This window comes from Pseudopodoces humilis, chromosome 5 (assembly GCF_049639895.1).
Source record: "Pseudopodoces humilis isolate 2021_Gansu_Grassland_sample_001 chromosome 5, ASM4963989v1, whole genome shotgun sequence".
In the NCBI taxonomy this organism is placed as follows: Eukaryota; Metazoa; Chordata; class Aves; order Passeriformes; family Paridae; genus Pseudopodoces; species Pseudopodoces humilis.
The window spans coordinates 5,186,414-5,205,544 of record NC_142204.1 but is presented as its reverse complement, the minus strand read 5'-3'; the positions used below and the strand labels follow the sequence as shown (position 1 = coordinate 5,205,544).

Genomic DNA, 19,131 nt, shown 5'->3' with positions numbered 1-19,131 from the left:
GTAGCCAATGCAGTTGCAGAAGCCATAAAACCAACTACGAACCTACTTGCTGCTGCAGTCAGTAAATTAGGAAGTAAATTAAACCTTTCACTACCACTCCAAGCATTTGCTTACCCATGGCAACAAAAGACACTTCCAAAAGTCCTGCCAAGCTTTTGTGGTGTGATCGATGCCAAGTGGGTACCTATGCTACTACTACATGTTGTTTCACATAAAACATGAACAAGAGTGCGAAGAGCCGCCACACGGGGACACAAGTACCCGGCCCAATTCCATACAGCAACTCAACCCACCAGCAACCAGGGGAAGCCTGGGAATCAAATTGATCTGACAGCATCAGTAGATGTCACTCTCATTGACAGCACCATCCATAAGATCCCAACTGGAGTCACAGGACCCATTTAGTCTGTCACCAGCGCACTTGGTGCTTTGCTAATTGGAAGATCATCTGCTGGAGTTGCGGGACTCATTGTTCTCCCAGGAGTTGTTGATGCTGATTATACTGGTGAAATCCAAATTTGTGCCTACACATTAGCCCCTCCACTCAAGATTAAGAAAGGGATAAGAATCGCTCAATTAGTGTTGTTTCAAAAGGTAGCAACTGAAAAAGATATTTTTCAAAGTGCCCCTAAATGTGGAGCCAGAGCATTTGGATCTACAGGAGATACAGTGGTGAATCTTGTTCAACAAATGAGCCATCGACCAGTAGTTGAAATCACCCTGTGCCAGAGAATGAAGCAGCAAAAAGTTAAAATGATGTTAGATACAGGAGCTGATGTCACCATCGTCAGCCAAGTTTGGTGGCCAAGAGAGTGGCCTCTCCACCGAGCCTTAAACTCAGTACAAGGTGAAGGAAGATACTCTACACCACTGAGAAGCGTACATCCAATTCAGTTTCGACTTCCTGAAGGACAGGCTACCACCTTATGTCCATATGTCATGCCTTTGCCTGGGAGCCTTGGAGGGCTCATTGGTCGGGATGTTCTCAGCCAGTTCAGAGCAACATTAACCTTTCCTGTCCAATCACCTTTTCAGTAGTTGCCACTGCTGACAGGCCGCCAACCCCAAGGATTCAATGGAAATCTAATGAGCCAGTGTGGGTCGAGCAGCGGCCTCTCTCTCAGGAGCGGCTGGCAATTGCACATGAACTTGTCAATGAGCAGCTGCAAGCAAAACACATCCAACCATCGCTCAGCCCATGGAATACTCTGATCTTTGTCACTGCAAAGAAATCTGGAAAGTGGTGATTACTGCATGATTTGTGCAAAGTGAATGACCAAATGTGGGCAATGGGAGCATTACAACCAGGGATGCCCTCTCCCACCATGCTGCCACAAGAATGGCATCTTCTAGTTATAGATTTGAAAGACTGCTTCTTCACAGTACCCCTACAAAAAGAAGACACAGTGTGATTTGCCTTAATCTTACCATCAATTAATAAAGAAAGTCCATTGCAAAGATTTGAGTGGGTGGTCCTTCCACAGGGGATGAAAACTTCCCCAACAATGTGCCAACTCTTTGTTCATTGGGCACTGACACCTGTGTGTGCAAAACTTCCTCAGACGATTATTTATCACTACACAGATGATACTTTGTTCTGTCAACGTGATCCGTTCCAAGATGATGACCTTGCATATATCACCGCTCAACTCGCTGCAAAAGGTTTGGTGATTGCCCCAGAGAAGATTCAAAAACAAGCTCCATGGAAGTATCTAGGGTGGATTTTGACATCTTCATCAGTCCGCCCACAGAAATTGGAATTGGCTACTGAGATCAACATCCTCAATGATGCACAGAAACTTATTGGAGATCTGCAATAGGTACGATCCATTGCTGGTATTAGAAATGATGAGATGGCATCTTTACTGAGCCTCTTGTAAGGCACAAATCCACCAACTCCTGTTACCCTTTCTGTAGACCAAAAGAAATTCCTAGGGAAGAAATTTCTCACATTCCTAGGGAATAAACTACTTTCAATGCTAGCAGACAGAAGATTGCCAGATGTGCCTCTGGGACTTTTGATCTGTAATCATCCCATTGCCCTGTGTGGTATCATATTCCAGTGGCCTGCTTGGCAAAAAGAGAAAGGGGGAAAAGACCCATCTGAGAGCTGTCAGGATGCCAAGCAGCCTGTCAAGAAGGTACAGTCAGTTAGACTATCAACAAAATGTGCAGAACCTTTGACAATCCTTGAGTGGATTTTTACACCGCATACGCCACCAATGATTATTTGGCAGAGAACAGAAGCAATTGCTTACCTCATCAAAAAGGCGAGAACGCGAATTATGGAAATTAGTGTCGCTGAACCAGAGCATATTAGTCTACTGATAAAGACAGAAAACTTTGAGTGGATGCTGAGACACTCAGAACCAATTCAATTAGCGCTGCTCAGTTATCCAGGAACTGTACATAACAGGCAACCTAAAGATCCATGCCTGAAGATCATCTTAAAGCAACAGTGGCTGCAACAGCCCAAAATACTGCAACATCCAGTGGAAGGCCTTACAGTATATACTGACGCAGGAAATTGACAGAAAAAAGCAGCCTGCACCTGACAAGAAGGCTCAAGTTGGAAAAGCAAAATCATAGATGGAGATGCACATGACTCACTGCAGACGTTGGAACTTACAGCTGTCTCATGGGCATTGTCTCGTTGGCAAGACAGAAAGCTGAATATTGTATCAGACTCATTATATGTGGTAGGTATGGTCCAATGTATTGAAGATGCTCTCATCAAGCCACCGAATAAGTGATTGTGTCAACTTTTCCTGCAAATCAGAAGAGCTCTTGAAGATAGAGAAGAATCTTGTTGCATCATTCATATCCTCAGTCATCAAACGGAATTAGGTCTTGGAGAAGGCAATGCAAGAGCTGATACACTTGTCAGTCCTGCTGTTGCAGCACCAAGAGACTTTTTCACAGCTGCAAGAGAGAGTCACGCCCTCTTTCATCAAGCTGCAAAAGCCTTACAGAGACAATTTAGTATCAGGTCAGTAGATGCACAAGGCATTGTAAAATCCTGTCCACAATGCAGTCAATATGTACCACTCTAGGCTTAGGTGTTAACCCTAGAGGTCTTCAAGCCTGTGAGATCTGGCAGATGGATGTAACACATGTGCCTGAATTTGGTCACCTCAAATATGTACATGTCACAGTAGATACCTTTTCAAAAATGATTTGGGCCACTGCACAAGTGGGAGAGTGAAGCATACATGTAATCCGACATTTAGTAGCTTGCTTTGCTGTGATGGGAGTGCCAAAAGAGCTGAAAACAGACAATGGGTCTGCACATGTAGGAGCATGAATATCTCGGTTCTTACAAAAACAGGGAGTTAAACACGTAACTGGAATTCCCCATGTGTCAACTGGACAAGCCATTGTAGAAAGAGCCCATAAGACCTTAAGAGTATTTAAGTAAACAAAAAGCACCAGAACAATCAGATCCTGTTATTCTATTGCAACAAGTACTATTCACTCTAAATTTCCTCAGTTTAGTTGGAGATTTAGAGCAGCCCTCTGTCGTAATTCATAATAGTCAGATAAAGATGCAAGCTACCCCAGAAATTAAACTATATTATAAAAATCCAAAAACAGCTATCTGGGAAGGACCAAATCCACTGCTGTTTGATGGGCATGGTTATAGTTGTGTTTCCACAGATGCTGGACCACTATGGGTGCCTAGCCGATGGACCAAACCAGCCAGGAAGGATCTGAAGAACAATCCAAACATTGATGCCCTCAGTCAGTCGCTGATTGGCTGCCAGATGACGTCACAGGAGCAGCAGGTGTTCCAAGACTAAATCACATTACATCGTAGTCTGTTTGTGAGAAGAATTTTGTAGAAGATCTAAAAGAGTATAAAGACTCCATCTAACTGCATATAAAAGCAAATTGTAACTGTATTTTTACCCTTTAAGCAAATTGCTTTCACATTTAGATTGCATAAATACCAGAGCACATGTGTTAAAAGTAGTTAGATAATAGTTTAAGATAAAAAGTTTAGCTTGTGATACTTGTTATTTGTAGGTTATTGATAATCTTAGAGAAGATATTAGTATAAGGTGTAAGTATTCCCCCTTCAAGAGTTAAAGTGAACATATTTGAAAGTTCATTTAACTTTAAACCTTAAAGGAATTCATTCAACAAATTACAAAAGCCTGATTAGCTGTGATTCTGAAAGTATGGTGTCATTTGTGTGGAACAAACTGCTCATAGTAATTGTGCTGTGTATAGTCCCAACCATCTGCTAACTAACATCCAAAAGCAACAGAACATATGGGTCACTCTGGCACACTTAACAGGCCAAAAATCCATGTGTTTAAGCCTAGCCACACCTGGAGATCCTTTTCGCACCTGTCTCATAGGAGTCCCTGAATGGGATCCTCAAGCATTTAAAGGTTTAGTTGGTAATGAGACTCAACTGAATCAATTGTCAATGTTATGAGAGTAACAATTGCACTGTTGGCTTCACGTCAAGACAACTTCAAGCCTGTTGGCAAGCCAAAATTATTGAAGTTCTTAATGTTACCTTAGGGCCCCCAGAAGAATTAGACTTGTTAGGCTCCACCAATACCTCAGGTGGATGGATAATGTTTGAGCCCCAACAAAATGCCACTCCAATAAAGTGATGCAACACTGGGCTACAGTTAACCCTATAGCTGATCTTATTACTAACACTGAAAGTAAAGCTTTTTATTCAGTGCAATCTCACAGGACGATTACCAAGGCGATTACCTAGTGCAATATTCTTAATCTGTGGACATAGAGCATGGAATGGAATTCCTGCTAGCCCACATGGAGGACCCTGTTAGCTTGAGAAACTTAGTTCCATCCAAATTTACACCAATTGCTGAATATAGCTGGTAAAATAAAAAACATCAAACAGTCAAAGTGAAGCCTGAATGAATTACAATGTGATGATGTTAGAGACCCAGACTTCTGGGGTCGTGGTATGATATGGCTAGCCTCCTTTTTCACTCCAGGAGCAGCTGCTGCTAAAGGCTTGTCAACTCTAAAAAGGCTAGCTCGTTGGACCAGGAAAGAACTGAACTTAACATCAACAATGTTAAGTGAACTTTCAGCTGATGTGAGTGGTGTACATCATGCCATATTGCAAAATCAATTGTTTTCTTGCTCTTAGCACAAGGACATAGTTGTGAAGAGTTTGAAGGTATGTGCTATTTGAACCTTACTGATCATTCAGTTTCCATCCACAAACAACTAAAACAGCTACAGAATGGGTTACATACCCTGAAAGAAGATAGTGACCCCACTGGAAGTTGGTTAGCCAACTGGGGCATTATTGGATGGTTGTGGTCTCTTGTGCTGAAAGGGGGACAGATTTTACTTATGGTGTTAATTGGGATAGTTGTTTAAAGTTGTATATTATCTTGTATCCGTAGAAGTGTAGAATGAATTGCGTTTAAAGCCTGGCTTGTGCAAAAAGAGAAAGGGGGAATTGTAGTGAATATTTTAACAGAACAAGGGCATGATATTTTAGTAAAAGCCTGTTTGTACAAGCCAGCCTTTCATCCAGGCAACAATATTAAAGGCAGTGTCCTTGAAACTCTCCTGGAGAAGCGAGAATAAAGAAAAACAATAGCCTTGTGTATTGAGAAAAGAATGTAAAACAATATGCATTAACCAATAGGAGCTCACTAAGCCTGCAGACCCTGTTGGACCCTATAAAAGAGTGCTAAAGATAGAAACAAATGACGTTTGCCATACTTCTGTGAAGACTCGGTGAATAGTCTGAGCGGTTTTTTAAATACCTGGGCTTGGAGATCGCTGCGTGGACTGTTGTTCCATAGAAATTGGAAATTGTTAGTAATCCCAAAACCCTAGTGGATCTCCATTCCCTGTTCGGGTCTTTGAACTGGGTCAGACCCTGCTTAGGTCTCAGTAATGAGGACCTAGATCCCCTGCTCAGTTTATTGAAGGAGGAGAGAGAGATGCTTTCTCCCAGGGAACTGACCCCAGAGGCAAAAACTGCAATTGAAAAAGCACAAAGGGCTCTGACTGAAAGACAGGCTTATCGCTATAAGCCTGAGCTGCCTTTCAAATTCATTGTCCTGGGGAAACTACCACACTTACATGGGTTGATACTCCAATGGATCAAAGGGCAGAGAGATTCACTCTTAATCATAGAGTGGGTCTTCCTCTCCCACCAATGATCCAAAACCATCACCAAGCCACAAGAGCTGATGGCTCAGCTGATCCAGAAGGCCAGGGTGAGGCTGCAGGAACTGGCTGATTGTGACTGTGTGTATATTCACCTCCCAGTCAAACTTTCTGAGGAGGGAAAGCACTCTTCTGAAAAACTGACCAAAGAGATGTTTGAGCACCTGCTGCAGAGCAATGCTAACCTCCAGTTGGCTCTAGACAGCTACAGTAGACATATATCAGCCCATGCACCATTACACAAATTGTTTCATGAGGAATTCCACCTCATTCCTCGTGAGAAAAGGAGTGGTAGGCCGCTCAAAGCTCTTACAGTGTTCACTGATGCGTCTGGGGCATCCCACAAGTTGGTGATGACTTGGAGAAATCCTCAGACTCAGCATTGGGAAGCTGATGTTGAATTTGTGGAGGGGTCACCCCAGGTAGCCGAACTGGCTGTGGCCATGAGAGCCTTTGAGAAGTTTGAGAAGCAAATCAGTTTGGTTACTGACTCAGCCTATGTAGCAGGGGTGGTGTCCAGACCAGAGCAGGCAGTTCTCAAAGACATCAAGAATGAGCATCTCTTTAGGTTGCTCTCAAAACTAATTCATTTAGTTTCAACTTGAGAGCATCCATTCTATGTGATGCATGGGAGGTCACATACTGATTTGCCAGGAGAAATCACAGAAGGGAGCTGCAAAGCAGACTCCCTTGATTCCCCAGCTGAAAGGGTACGTTTTCCAGGTGTATTCCAGCAAGCCAAGCTGAGCCACTAGAAATATCATCAGAATGTGCCAGGATTGATTCGTCAGTTCCAACTAACATAAAGTCAGGCTTGAGCCATTGTGGCCACCTGTCCCACTTGCCAGCTCCAAGCTGTGCCATTGCTGGGTGTCAGGGTTAACCGCCAAGGCCTTGGGAGCTGTGAAGTGTGGCCGACAGACATCACACACATTCCCAGTTTTGGTCACCTTAAATACGTACATGTAAGCATTGACACATACTCAGGTGCAGTTTATGCCTCTGCCCCTACAGGAGAAAAGGCTGTACATGCCAAACAACACCTGGTGCAGGCCTTTTCAGTGCTGGGGATCCCTAGGGAAATTAAAACTGATAATGGCCCAGTGTATAAATCCAAGGAGTTCCTGGAATTTGTCCAGCAGTGGGGAGTGGAATATAAAACTGACATCCCCCACTCGCCCACAGGTCAAGCTGTGATTGAGCGTACCCACCAGACACTCAAACAGATCAAAATCAGGCAGGGCAGTGGGACAATGTGGATGTCTCCACAACAAAAGCTCTGCAAAGCCATGTTTACCATAAATTTTCTGAACTGTTCATTTGAAAACATGAGTCCCCCGTTGGTCTGGCATTTTAACAGCAGTGATCAATTTAAGTTGTCACAGCATCCACCAGTCTTAATCAGGGACCCAGAAACTTGGCAGACCAAGGGCCCCTATGAACTTGTTACCTGGGGGTATGGCTACACGTGTGTGTCCACCCCTGCGGGCCTGTGGTATTGTGTTATTAATTTTACTCCCCATCGTGTTATATTAATGGTTCGTTCCCCTTTCCCCTCTGATTTTGTTATTAGTTTAACCCAAGTTGTACCCTCCTACCCCAGTTGTCAATCCAGCCTTGTACCTGCCTCTTGTTCTTGAATGTTCCCTGTTCCTCCCCTCTGGGCCCTGTCTATCACTTGGCTACTCCTCCCAGCTTCTAGAAAGTTCAGGGAGGGTCGTAGAGTGATAGGGCAGAGCCAGAGGAAGTCCATCCCTGAACCTTCCCCATTGGTTCTTTCCAATGTCCCTCTGATCCCTTCACACTCCCCCCCTTGTTTCCCATTGGTTTGCGATCTGTCCCCTCCCCTGGTTCCTCACCCAAATTTATGTTGCTGTCATCCCTGTTTCAGGGGCTCTCCTGGAGCAGCACCCCTGAGGTCAGAGGTCCCTGTGAGGACTCAATAAACCTTGGACTTTGCTCTTCAAGAGAGCCTGACTCCTGCCTCCTCCATTGTCACTGTGGTCTCTTCCGTCAAGCCATTCCTCTGATTCCCAGGATTCATAAGGGTGTCTCCCCACAGGTCGACAGTGTTGAGCTAGCCTGGGTGGTGGAGTGGTAACTCCAAAAGGGACACCGCAACATGGCCTCACATTGGATACCCCAAAAGTGGGTAAAGCCTTTTGTTCCCAAAAACCCAGCTCCAGCAGGAGGGGATGAAAAACAAGTGGCAGTCACTTCCAAAAGAAGACACCTCTGGAAGAAGGGAGAAGAAACCTTCTTGACATCTGATTACTCTCCGTCAGACACCTACTGACTATAAATATGCTTTAAAAATGTTTGGTTTTCCTTTTGGTGAAAACCTACCTCCCACTCAGCCTCGTGATGAGCCCTATCCCGGTTGTCATCCTGTTCATGTGGACTGGTTCAGTGAATTGTTCAAAGGCTGGGGACTCACGGGGTGGCAAACTTCAATAGTTAAGTCTTTCTTTTAATTTTATATAATTAAAAAGGGTGAGATGTTATATTGTATTATGTTATGAGAAATGGTTTGTCCCTATTGTCCCCCCTCTGGATCAGTGGTTGTGTTGGTTCCTTCCCTGTCACTCCTTCCCTTCAGTTGCTCCCCATTGGCTGTAACCTGCCTTCCCCCTGCCCCCTTTCCCTCTGTTCAAAAGTTCCAGTGCGAGTAATTTGTGCGCTCTTTCTGCCCTGGAATTGTTCAGATTAAAACTGAGACACTGTCCTGGGAAGAGAGAGCCTCCTCTGCCTTTTATCTCTGTCATCACCATTTTTCCCCCTCCATCCTGGGTGGACTGCAGCTAGCCAGAAGAATTCTCAGGGCTGGGAGCAGAGGGAAACTTGGCACCCATCCATAAGATGATCCTTGAGCTGGAGAGCCAAGAGGTAGTCAGTAAAACCCACTCACCCTTCAACAGCCCCATCTGGCCTGTGCACAAGTCTGACAGAGAATGGAGATTGACTGTGGACTGTCGTGCCTTGAATGAAGTGACTCCACCGCTGAGCACTGCTGTGACAGACATGCTGGAGCTCCAGTACGAGCTGGAATCCAAGGCAGCGAAGTGGTCTGCCACTATTGACATTGCCAATGCATTTTTCTCCATTCCCCTGGCAGCAGAATGCAGGCCGCAGTTTGCCTTCATGTGGAGTGGAGTGCAATACACCTGGAACTGACTGCCCCAGGGGTGGAAGCACAGCCCCACCATCTGCCATGGACTGATCCAGGCTGTACTGAAAAAGGGTGAGGCTCCAGAACATCTGCAGTACATTGATGACATCATTGTGTGGGGGAATATGGCTGCAGAGGTGTTGAGGAGGATGAAACAGGGAAACCTTATGAATGTGACTGTTTGGCAGAAGATTCTGAAAATATGAAGCCTAGAATCGAAATAGAAATGAAAGCTTGCTTTGAGTCATAAGATGCTGAGTACTAGTTACTATATGACCAAAGAATAATAGCCTAGCCAGCTAAAGGAGAATCCCTGTTGATGGAAACAATGTCCTTCTGCTGATAGAAAGTCCAAAGGTCAAGAAGCAAGGGAAGAATTTGTAAAGCTTTTAGAATTTGAAATGCAAAACTGTATGTTAATGTAGTGATTCTTATAGGCTGTATGTAAATTCTTTAGTGGGTGTGTCTCATAGTGATTGGTTACTGGGAATTAGAATATTCACTATAGAAAGACATATACTGTATTGCAAAAGGAACTTTGCTCTCTTGTTATCCCTACTCTTACTCTTACTCTTACTACTTAACTTTTCCCTCCCTTTCCCTCTTGGTTTTCCCTGCTCTCCCTCTCTTGTTTTTCCCCCTCTCCTGCTCTTGCTCTTACCCTCTTGGTTTTTCCCCCTCTTACCCCTCTCTTGTCCTCCTCCTCTCTCCTAAGCCTCCCTAGTTCTCCCCGCTCTCCTTCTGTTGTTCCTGATCCCTCCCTCCCCATCTCCAACTTCACCTCTCCTGCTCTCCCTGCACTCTCTCCCCTCCCCCCAACCACGTGGATGCCGAGGCTGGTGGTGGACACGGGCCTCTCCCTCTCTTTACCCTTATAATAAATTGCTTATACCTGAACAGCTTGACCCAGGAGAAGTCTCTCACCACGAGCGTTTTACGCATCAATACAGAGGTCTTTGAGAAAGGAGAGAAAATCATCCATATCCTCCTGGAAGTTGGTTTTACCATCAATAAGAGCAAAGTCAAGGGACCAGCTCGTGAGATCCAGTTCCTAGGAGTAAAGTGGCAAGATGGATGGCATCAGATTCCTACCGATGTCATCAACAAGATCACAGCTATGTCTCCATCAACCAATAAGAAAGAAACACAAGCTTTCACAAGTGCCATAGTGTCATGAGGTGACTTTACCTTTAAGGTGGTTGTGAGAGCTAAGGAAGTTGAAGTTGCTGGGGACTGAAAGGAGTCCCTTCTCTTGACCAATTATTGGTCATTACTGGGAATTGACAGCAATTTTAACCATTGAAAAGGGAGATCAACTTGTGAACCCTACTTTAAGATGTAAAGTCATGGCACTTTGGGTCTCTTTGTTTCCTGGCTGTGAAAAGTAACAGAGCTCCGGCTGGCCTCCCGTTCCCCTGCCCAGGCCATGTGGCCGGGCAGGGGCTGGGCTGGGCCTGCCGCGGCTCCCGGCTGGGAGATGGGGCCTGCAGGGGACTTGTCCCAGGCTCTGGCCGGGCCAGGCCGGTTCCTGGCTCGGCTGCAGTGACGGAGTTTACCAGGGACTGCCAAGTAAAGAAGGAGAAAAAGCTCTGGACCTGCGGCGAGCTGAGACAGCAACTACACTCTCCAGAGCAGCCATGGGGAATTTTCTATCGCAGACGGCTCCAGCTCCTGCACCGGCAGAGGTCACAGAGCCATCTACAAAGCCTGGGCAAGATTTTAAACTTTTCATTTCTCAGATGAGACTTGCAGATTAATCATTTTATCCAGAGAGAGAAAAAGAGAGTGATCAACATGTAAAGAGACTTTATAAAACTATCAGACACAAGAAAGAAAAGAAGCTTCAGGAAAGGTAGAGAATTAAGAAAATGCTTTAATTAAGATGAAATATTTTTCTGTTAAAGCTATGGAGATGGACAATAAAGTCCTGAAAGAACTCCTTTAATTCATGACCATATATAGGGAGGAATAAAGTGTTCAAAGTGAAAATTTCGAGTAAAAAGTAGAGTGATTGTGATATAGTGAAGTGCTGGAAACAGTGAAGTGAAAATTTGAAGCCTTGGGGGGCAATGAGAAAAACTGTTTTCTGGTGAAGCTCATAGAAACAGATGAAGAAGACTTTTGCTTTTGAATAACTCATCCTTAAAATGCCATCCCTAGACTCATGGCCCATACACACTTCAGAGTGATGTGAAATGGGAGGAGTGAGCTCTGATAACAGCAGCTCTGGGCAGCTGACATCAGGGCAATGGAAAACTATAATAAAAAATAGCTTTCTTGTGAGAAACTCCATAAATTAACAGAAAGAAACTTCTGTTTCTCTACAAAGACTGGTGAAAAGACTGTAGCAGGAATTGGGACTGTTTTAACCACCAAAGTTCCAAAGTTTTTGTCTCTGTTGTCATGTGAATGAACAAGGGAATGGTGGGTAGATAGGGGATAAAAAAGGTTTTTCTGGAAGTTTATTCTGGTGTTCTTATTTTTGCAGTTTGTCAATAAACTTCATTCATTTTAAGTTTTATGCCTGTTTTGCTCTTGTTCTAATCCATATCTCACAGCAAGAAATAAGTAATTTTTTTTAGTTACTGGTTTAAAACCACGACACATAGGCTTTTAGACAATGCACATTCCTGAGTAGTCAGATTGTGAGCCCTCTTTACCTGGTCACCTGGAAGAAGAATAATTTCTACTGGGGCCCTGAACAGCAACAAGCCTTTGCCCAGATCAAGCAGGCGATTTTTCACACAGTAGCCCTTGGCCCAGTCAGAACAGGACCAAATGTGAAGAATGTACTCTGCTCTGCAGCCAGGAACAATGGCTTGTCCTGGAGCCTTTGGCAGAAAGTGCCTGAGGAGACTTGAGGCCGACCACTGGGATTCTGGAGCCGAAGCTACAGAGGGTCTAAAGCCAACTACACCCCAACAGAAAAGGAAACTTTAGCAGCCTATGAAAGAGTCCAAGCCACTTTGGAAGTGATTGGTGTGAGAAATGAACTTGTAAAAATTCGTAGAAATCTAAATAAATGTATATGATATAAAATATAAAGTACAGTATGGCACACAAGCCCTTCCCAGATCTAGCCACGAATTCCCACTCAAAGGATAACGATCCTAGCCGGCGCCCATCAACGAAAAAGAATAGACAGGACAAGGCTCATCAAGCTGACAGGGACAGGCTCGGTGCCCATCAACGGGAAAGAATAGACAGGACACGAATCATCAAGCCAACAAGGAGAGGCTCCGACGAGATACTCATCACCGGACCTGAACACCCCGCCTTGCAGGCTACCGTTGGGGGAAGCCATCAGGTAGACAAAAGGAAAAATCCAGCCGAGATATCCATCAGCTCCAACCCGGATCCAACCATCCCATCCAGATGGCCTGAACCACAATGAAATCAAGAACCACCCAGAACTTCTTTACATATGAGGAGACTCGGTCCGGACGTCCATTTGACTCTATTCTCCAACGCCAGGAAATCAATTCATACAACAATCAAAGACCGTTGATGAATGGTGCCTGCCTGGAATTTGGCCTCAAGGCTAAAAATCCCTATAAAAACCCCGGACAGTCTACCCTCCTTCGTGGATTTGGGAACACCTATACCTTTGGGTATAGACCCCTGTCCACCCAGCGCTGCGCTGTTTGTTTTATTGTGGTTTTTCCTCATTGTTTATTTTTTTATAGAAATTGTTTTATAATAAATTGTTTTTATTTAACCCAAATCTGCCTTTGCATTTATAACATTGGTATAGAAGCACAACTCCTCCTGGCACCCCAACTACCGGTACTGGGGTGGATGTTCAAAGGAAAGGTTCCTTCCACCCACCATGCTACCAATGCCACATGGAGCAAGTGGATTGCTCTTATCACATAGCCCACCCATATAGATTTTAGAAATAATTACAAATTAGCCTGAAGGTGAAAATTTTGGTCTCACTGATGAATAAAGAACAAGAGCACGTGACAAGGGCTGAAGAAGCTCCACCATATAACCAACTGCCAGCAGAAAAAACACACTATGCTCTTTTCACTGATGGTTCCTGTCGCATCATAGGGGTGAACCAGAAGTGGAAAGCAGCTGTATGGAGCCCCACATGACAGGTCACAGAAGCCACTGAAAGAAAAAGTAGATCGAGCCAACTTACGGAACTCAAAGCTGTTCAACCGGCTTTAGATATTACTGAAAGAGAGAAGTGGCCAAAGCTCTGCCTCTACACAGATTCATAGATGGTAGCCAATGCTCTGTGGGGATGGCTGGAAAGGTGGAAAGAGGCTAATTGGCAGCATTGAAGAAAACAAATTTAGGCTGCTAAAGAGTAGAAAGATAATTGCTACCAGGGTAGGGAGACTACCGGTGGAAGTCCGCCACGTAGATGCCCATGTCCCCCAAAATAGAGCTAAGAACACCAAAACAATGAGCAGGTGGATCAGGCTACAAAGATAGAGGTGTCAAAGATAGACTTAGATTGGCAACACAAAGGCGAGTTGTTCCTAGCTCAATGGGCCCATGATGCCTCAGGTCATCAGGGCAGAGATGCCACCTATAAGTGGGCACAAGACTGAGGGGTGGATTTAACTATGGACAGTATTTCTCAGGTTATTCATGATGGTGAGATGTGTGCCACGATCATGCAGGCCAAGTGCTATGAAGCTGCTTGAAGCCGCGATGGTATGGTGGGCATTGGGCCAGATACAAGTATGGGGAGGCCTGGCAGATTGACTACATCACACTGCCCCAAACCCGCCAAGGCAAGTGCTACGTGCTCACAATAGTAAAAGCCACCACGAGGAAACCTACCCTGTGCCTCATGCTGCAACCCATAACACCATCCTGGGCCTTGAAAAACAGGTCCTTTAGAAGCATAGTACCCCTGAGAGGATGGAGTCAGACAATGACACTCATTTCAAAAACAACCTTATAAACACCTAGGCTAGGGAACATGGCATTGAGTGGGTGTACCACATCCCCTACCATACACCTGCTGGGAAAGTGGAGAGGTACAATGGACTGTTAAAAACCACCTTAAAGGCACTGGGTGGAGGATCCTTTAAAAACTGAGAACAGCATCTAGCAAAAGCCACCTAGTTAGTCAACGCCAGAAGTTCCACCAACCGAGCAAGTCCTGCCCAATCTGAGTCTTTGCATGTAGTAGATGGAGACGAAGTCCCAGTGGTACATGTCAGAAGTCTGTTAAGGAAGACAGTTTAAGTCAGTTCTGCCTCGAGTACAGACAAACCCATTTGTGGGGTTGTCTTTGCTCGAAGACCAAGTTGCACATGGTGGATAATGCAGAGAGATGAAACCAAATGATGTGTACCTCAGGAAGATCTGATCATTGAGTGAAATGTTACTGCCATTGTCTGTACATGAAATAGAAGGAAATGTGTAAGTGTTGAAGGTATGAGCAAGTGAAAGATGGAGTTCTGAGTGAGTAAAATGAGAGTGTGAGGAATCCTGCAGCTCTGCAGCCTAGGGCCTGGATTCAGTGGTTTGGTGTGGGATGTGACAAGGGTATGATAAGTATTGCTTGCATTTTTTTGGGTGGAACAGGGGAAGTTTTTACGTGAATACGTATGTGTGTGCAGTTAGTTTACGTTATGTATACATTGGTTTTGGCAGTAAGTTGATGATATGGGCTTAAGGGGTGTGGGTATGGAGAGCCCGCTGGGCCTGAGATCCTGGCTCTCCCCTGGAGATAACATACTTCTCTTAGACACAATGTATTGCTCCCAGGGACCTTTGAGTTAGATATGTTAAACTGTTGTGTTTCATTGGTGTTCCCCCCTGCTGTCCCACCCCAATACAGGTATCTCGGGCTTCCCCCCGCCCCTTTCCTTCCCCATAAATACCCCGGGTTTTCCCCTGTTCGGCAGATTCGCTGTTGCCGGCACCTTTCACCGAAGCTCTGCCTGAATAAAGGTTTGTGCCTTGGTGGAACGCTGGACCAGCTTTCTCGTCCCTGCTTCCTGTGTTGCCTGCCCGCCTGCCGCCGCTGAGCTGAGCTGGAATCACTCGACCGCTCGAAGCTGCTCACGCGCTTCGGCCCAGCCCTTCTCAGGGCTGTTTCTCTGGAGAAGTTGCAGTGCTCCGGGCTTTCCGTCGCCGCGGCAAAGGGGTGGAATGTTCTGGGGTGACTGTGATGTTAAATTGTATCCCCATTCATCTGCCTAGCCCAGAAATAAGTTTTGCATTTTTAAAACTTCATCTGAGAATAAAGGTGAGTAGAGAAGAAGCACCAAGTCTATTATCAGAGACTGTAACTGTTCCCCCCGCATCCTGGGACAGGGTTTTGACTACAGCACAGACAGACAACGAGAGAGAGATCGCCTTGGCTTTCCAGATAGCCAAAGCAGAGAGTTCTTCCTGGACTGTTTTCTTTCCCTTTTCTTGGAACACTTCGAACCTGCTCTGGACTGGGAACTCGGGGGAGCACCAGGAGCTTGCACCTGTGGACTAGCGGGATCCCAGCCTGGGCAGTGGCATTTTCCAGTGCCAGAGGGATTGAAAACAGAGCGAACACCCACAGGAGGGAGACCCTCTGAATTTGTCATCTCTTCAGAGCAGCGAGAGGTTTTGTAATTTGATATTGTTCATTCTTGTGCTGGGTAGTGCTGTGCCTGTTACATAAACAGGGCTTCTCCACTTGTCTCAGAGAAATGTCTTCCTGAACCAATTGTGGGAGGGGAAGGGGTCACGTGGGTTTGCTTCCTGGAAGGGGCTCCATTGGAGGTTTTCTCCCAAATTTGTCCTAAATCAGGACACTTGAGTGTAACCAAGAAGCACTGGTATGGGTTTATTACAAGTGTTGCTCATATTTGGATGTAACAGGAACAGGCATTTTAAACACACATTGCTAGCCTATTCCAGACACTATGGGATACCACTGGCTTAGCGGAAATCAAGCTAGGAAACCTTTACCCTGTAAACAACAAGGAATATGTAGCATTGGGACTGTAGTTCTGAAAACAGATATAATTGATAAATTGGAATTCCCCACAGGACTTTTATGACAAGTCACAAATGAATTTTAAATCCCTTAGTTGAGAGGTCCTCTGGTTTCCACAAGTTTATGAGTATTCTTACCATGGTTAGGGATGCCTGAATTGGAAAAGACTATAGTGAACATATGTGGAGTTATTGAACAAATGGAAAATTAGAGATAAAATGCAATGCCTTGCAACAATAAGTTACTAGCCTTTCAAAGGTAGTTAAACAAAATTGAATGGGTTTGGATTTGCTTTTGTCTTCCACAGGTAGTGTGAGCATAGTCATCAACACCAGTTGCTGCATATACATAGATCAGAATTTAAACAGATTTGGAGGAAATTAGAAAAAAAAAACAAAGAGCTTCAATGAAATACAATAAAATCAAGTGGAAGATATACTTAATTGGATAACATAATGGATTTAAAATTTAAGTGCTATTGTAAGAAAATTAATTAGTGTAATTATTATAGTGTTAACATTCCTGATTGGCTTAAGGCTTTCAGTCCAAATTTGCAAAATTGAATATAACAAAATGTATAGACCAAGTGAAAACCATGTTGTAAGAAGTGAAAAGTTCTCACAAGGGTAGCTGGCTACTCCAACTTGTTTGCCTACATTGTGCTCATGAGTATTTTTAGGGTACTAGGTAACTTCAGTTTCATTAGTGATTGTTGCATTTTTCATGTCTTACAAGTTTCTTTTTTACAGACTTCTATAAGTTTGTTGCTAGCAATTTTACTGAAAGTTGTTCCCCTCTGACCTTTTCTTCTTTCCCTGGGTATAGTTTCTAGGGATCTCTGTGAAAGCTGATTGGTGGGAGGGATATGCATACTTAGTTGGGTTGTGGTGATACCTGAACCTGTAAGGTTATGGCTCTGAAAGGCAAGGCAGCCTAAACTGAGCTCACAAACTATTTCAAGCCAACCTTACAAGTCCAACAAGTATTGAAAATCATTTTGTAAAATTGTCTAACAATCAAAAATGCTGAAGCTCACCAAAGAAGACTTACCTTCTTTGTTGTCTTTGTTATCTTGAGTGTCTCAGATTACAGTGTAAGATGTAATCAAAAGTATGTGTTCTATCACTATCTTCATAAACTGTTAAAAACAGGTGGGGCAGTGTTCTTTATCTCTTCCATGACTCATTCCTGAGAACTTCCTCCAGGGGGATATCTTCTATTAATGGGCCATTGAGCCTCACTGCATGACTGATAAAATTCCATCATCCCATTGGGAGATGCTCCACCTAGGGGGAGGAGCCAAGCATTCCTACCGGGATATAATCTGAGACTTGGAACACCACAGGCAGCTTTACCTACTGGATTCCCAGAGGACAGGAGCTACATAACCACCACTGGACCTTCAGAGGAAGACCAGACCCTTCTACAGGATCACTGCTTCAACAGAACCACATCTATTACTTCAAGAGGACTGCAGAGTCCATTTAACTGGATTGCTGCCACCACCCTGACCAACAGGCTGTGAGGTTGTATCCTGATTCTGTCAGTTTAAGCCAGTGTTTTCTTCATTTATTTTAATTTGCAGCACACGATGGCAGAGGAGAGAAGTGTCTGCAGTTTTGTGTTCAAGAAGCGGTGCCGAGCTTCAGGCAGTGGCCAGCGAAAATGTCCCTGCAGAGACCAGGAGAGGGAGAGCAGTGGCGAGGAGGGCAGCACTGTGGTGCGGAAGGAGCGGCGGCAGGACACCCCCAACCCCATGATCCAGAAGACCAAGCGCTGCATGAGGGAGAGGCCAGAGCACCTGCCAAGCAGCAGCGAGGATGAGGAGCCTGCCAAGGAGATCAGGGTCACGTACAAATCGACCAGGTCAGCAAAACCTGTTGGCCCAGAAGACATGGGAGCCACAGCAGTGTATGAACTGGACACAGAGAAGGAAAAGGATGCCCAGGCCATCTTTGAGCGCTGCCAGAAAATCCAGGAGGAGCTGAGAGGAAAGGAAGATGATCACATTTACCGTGGCATTAATAATTACCAGAAGTATGTGAAACCCAAAGACACATCGATGGGAAATGCCTCCTCAGGAATGGTTAGGAAAGGCCCCATCCGTGCTGCAGAGAACCTGCGGGCCACGGTGCGCTGGGACTACCAGCCTGACATCTGTAAGGACTACAAAGAGACTGGATTCTGTGGCTTTGGGGACAGCTGCAAATTCCTGCACGACCGCTCGGACTACAAGCACGGCTGGCAGATCGAACGGGAGCTGGACGGAGGCCTCTACGGAGTCAATGACAATGATAACTATGAGGTGAGCAGTGATGAGGAGGATGTGCCTTTCAAATGCTTCATCTGCAGAGGTTCCTTCAAGAACCCTGTGGTCACCAAGTGTCGGCACTACTTCTGTGAGAGCTGTGCCATCCAGCACTATCGCAAATCCCAGCGCTGCTACATCTGTGACAAGCAAACCAATGGGGTCTTCAACCCTGCCAAAGAGCTCATGGCAAAATTGGAAAAACACAAAAGGGAGAAAGAAGAGGAGCAGGTCAGACCATGAAGAGGATCCACAGCAGCAGAAAACATTTTTACATAACTGAATAAGGTTTGTGTAGGAGAGAAAAAATAAAAGGGAAAAGGGTGTTGTGGTGTGCATTTATTTTATTGTTCACAGTTAATGGTTCAATGTTAATGGTTTATTCCAATGTTCCCCTATGCACTCCCTAAGTTTATATATCCCTAAGTTGTATCCTCACCTGTGCTGCCCATCAATGTAACCCAACCCCTTATTCCCACACCTTCCCTGTCAATCCCCAGTTGGGCCAATCCCTGATTGTACCAC

General features: G+C 45.0%; 1 protein-coding gene across 1 annotated transcript; it reads left to right on the top strand.

Annotated features, from left to right (window-relative positions):
- The first annotated feature begins 17,889 nt into the window (after positions 1-17,889).
- LOC102109846 (E3 ubiquitin-protein ligase RNF113A-like) lies at positions 17,890-18,889 on the top strand. The gene is given in 2 exon segments (XM_014256030.2): positions 17,890-18,836; positions 18,838-18,889. Coding segments are annotated over 2 exon segments (999 nt in total).
- The last annotated feature ends 242 nt before the right edge of the window (positions 18,890-19,131 follow it).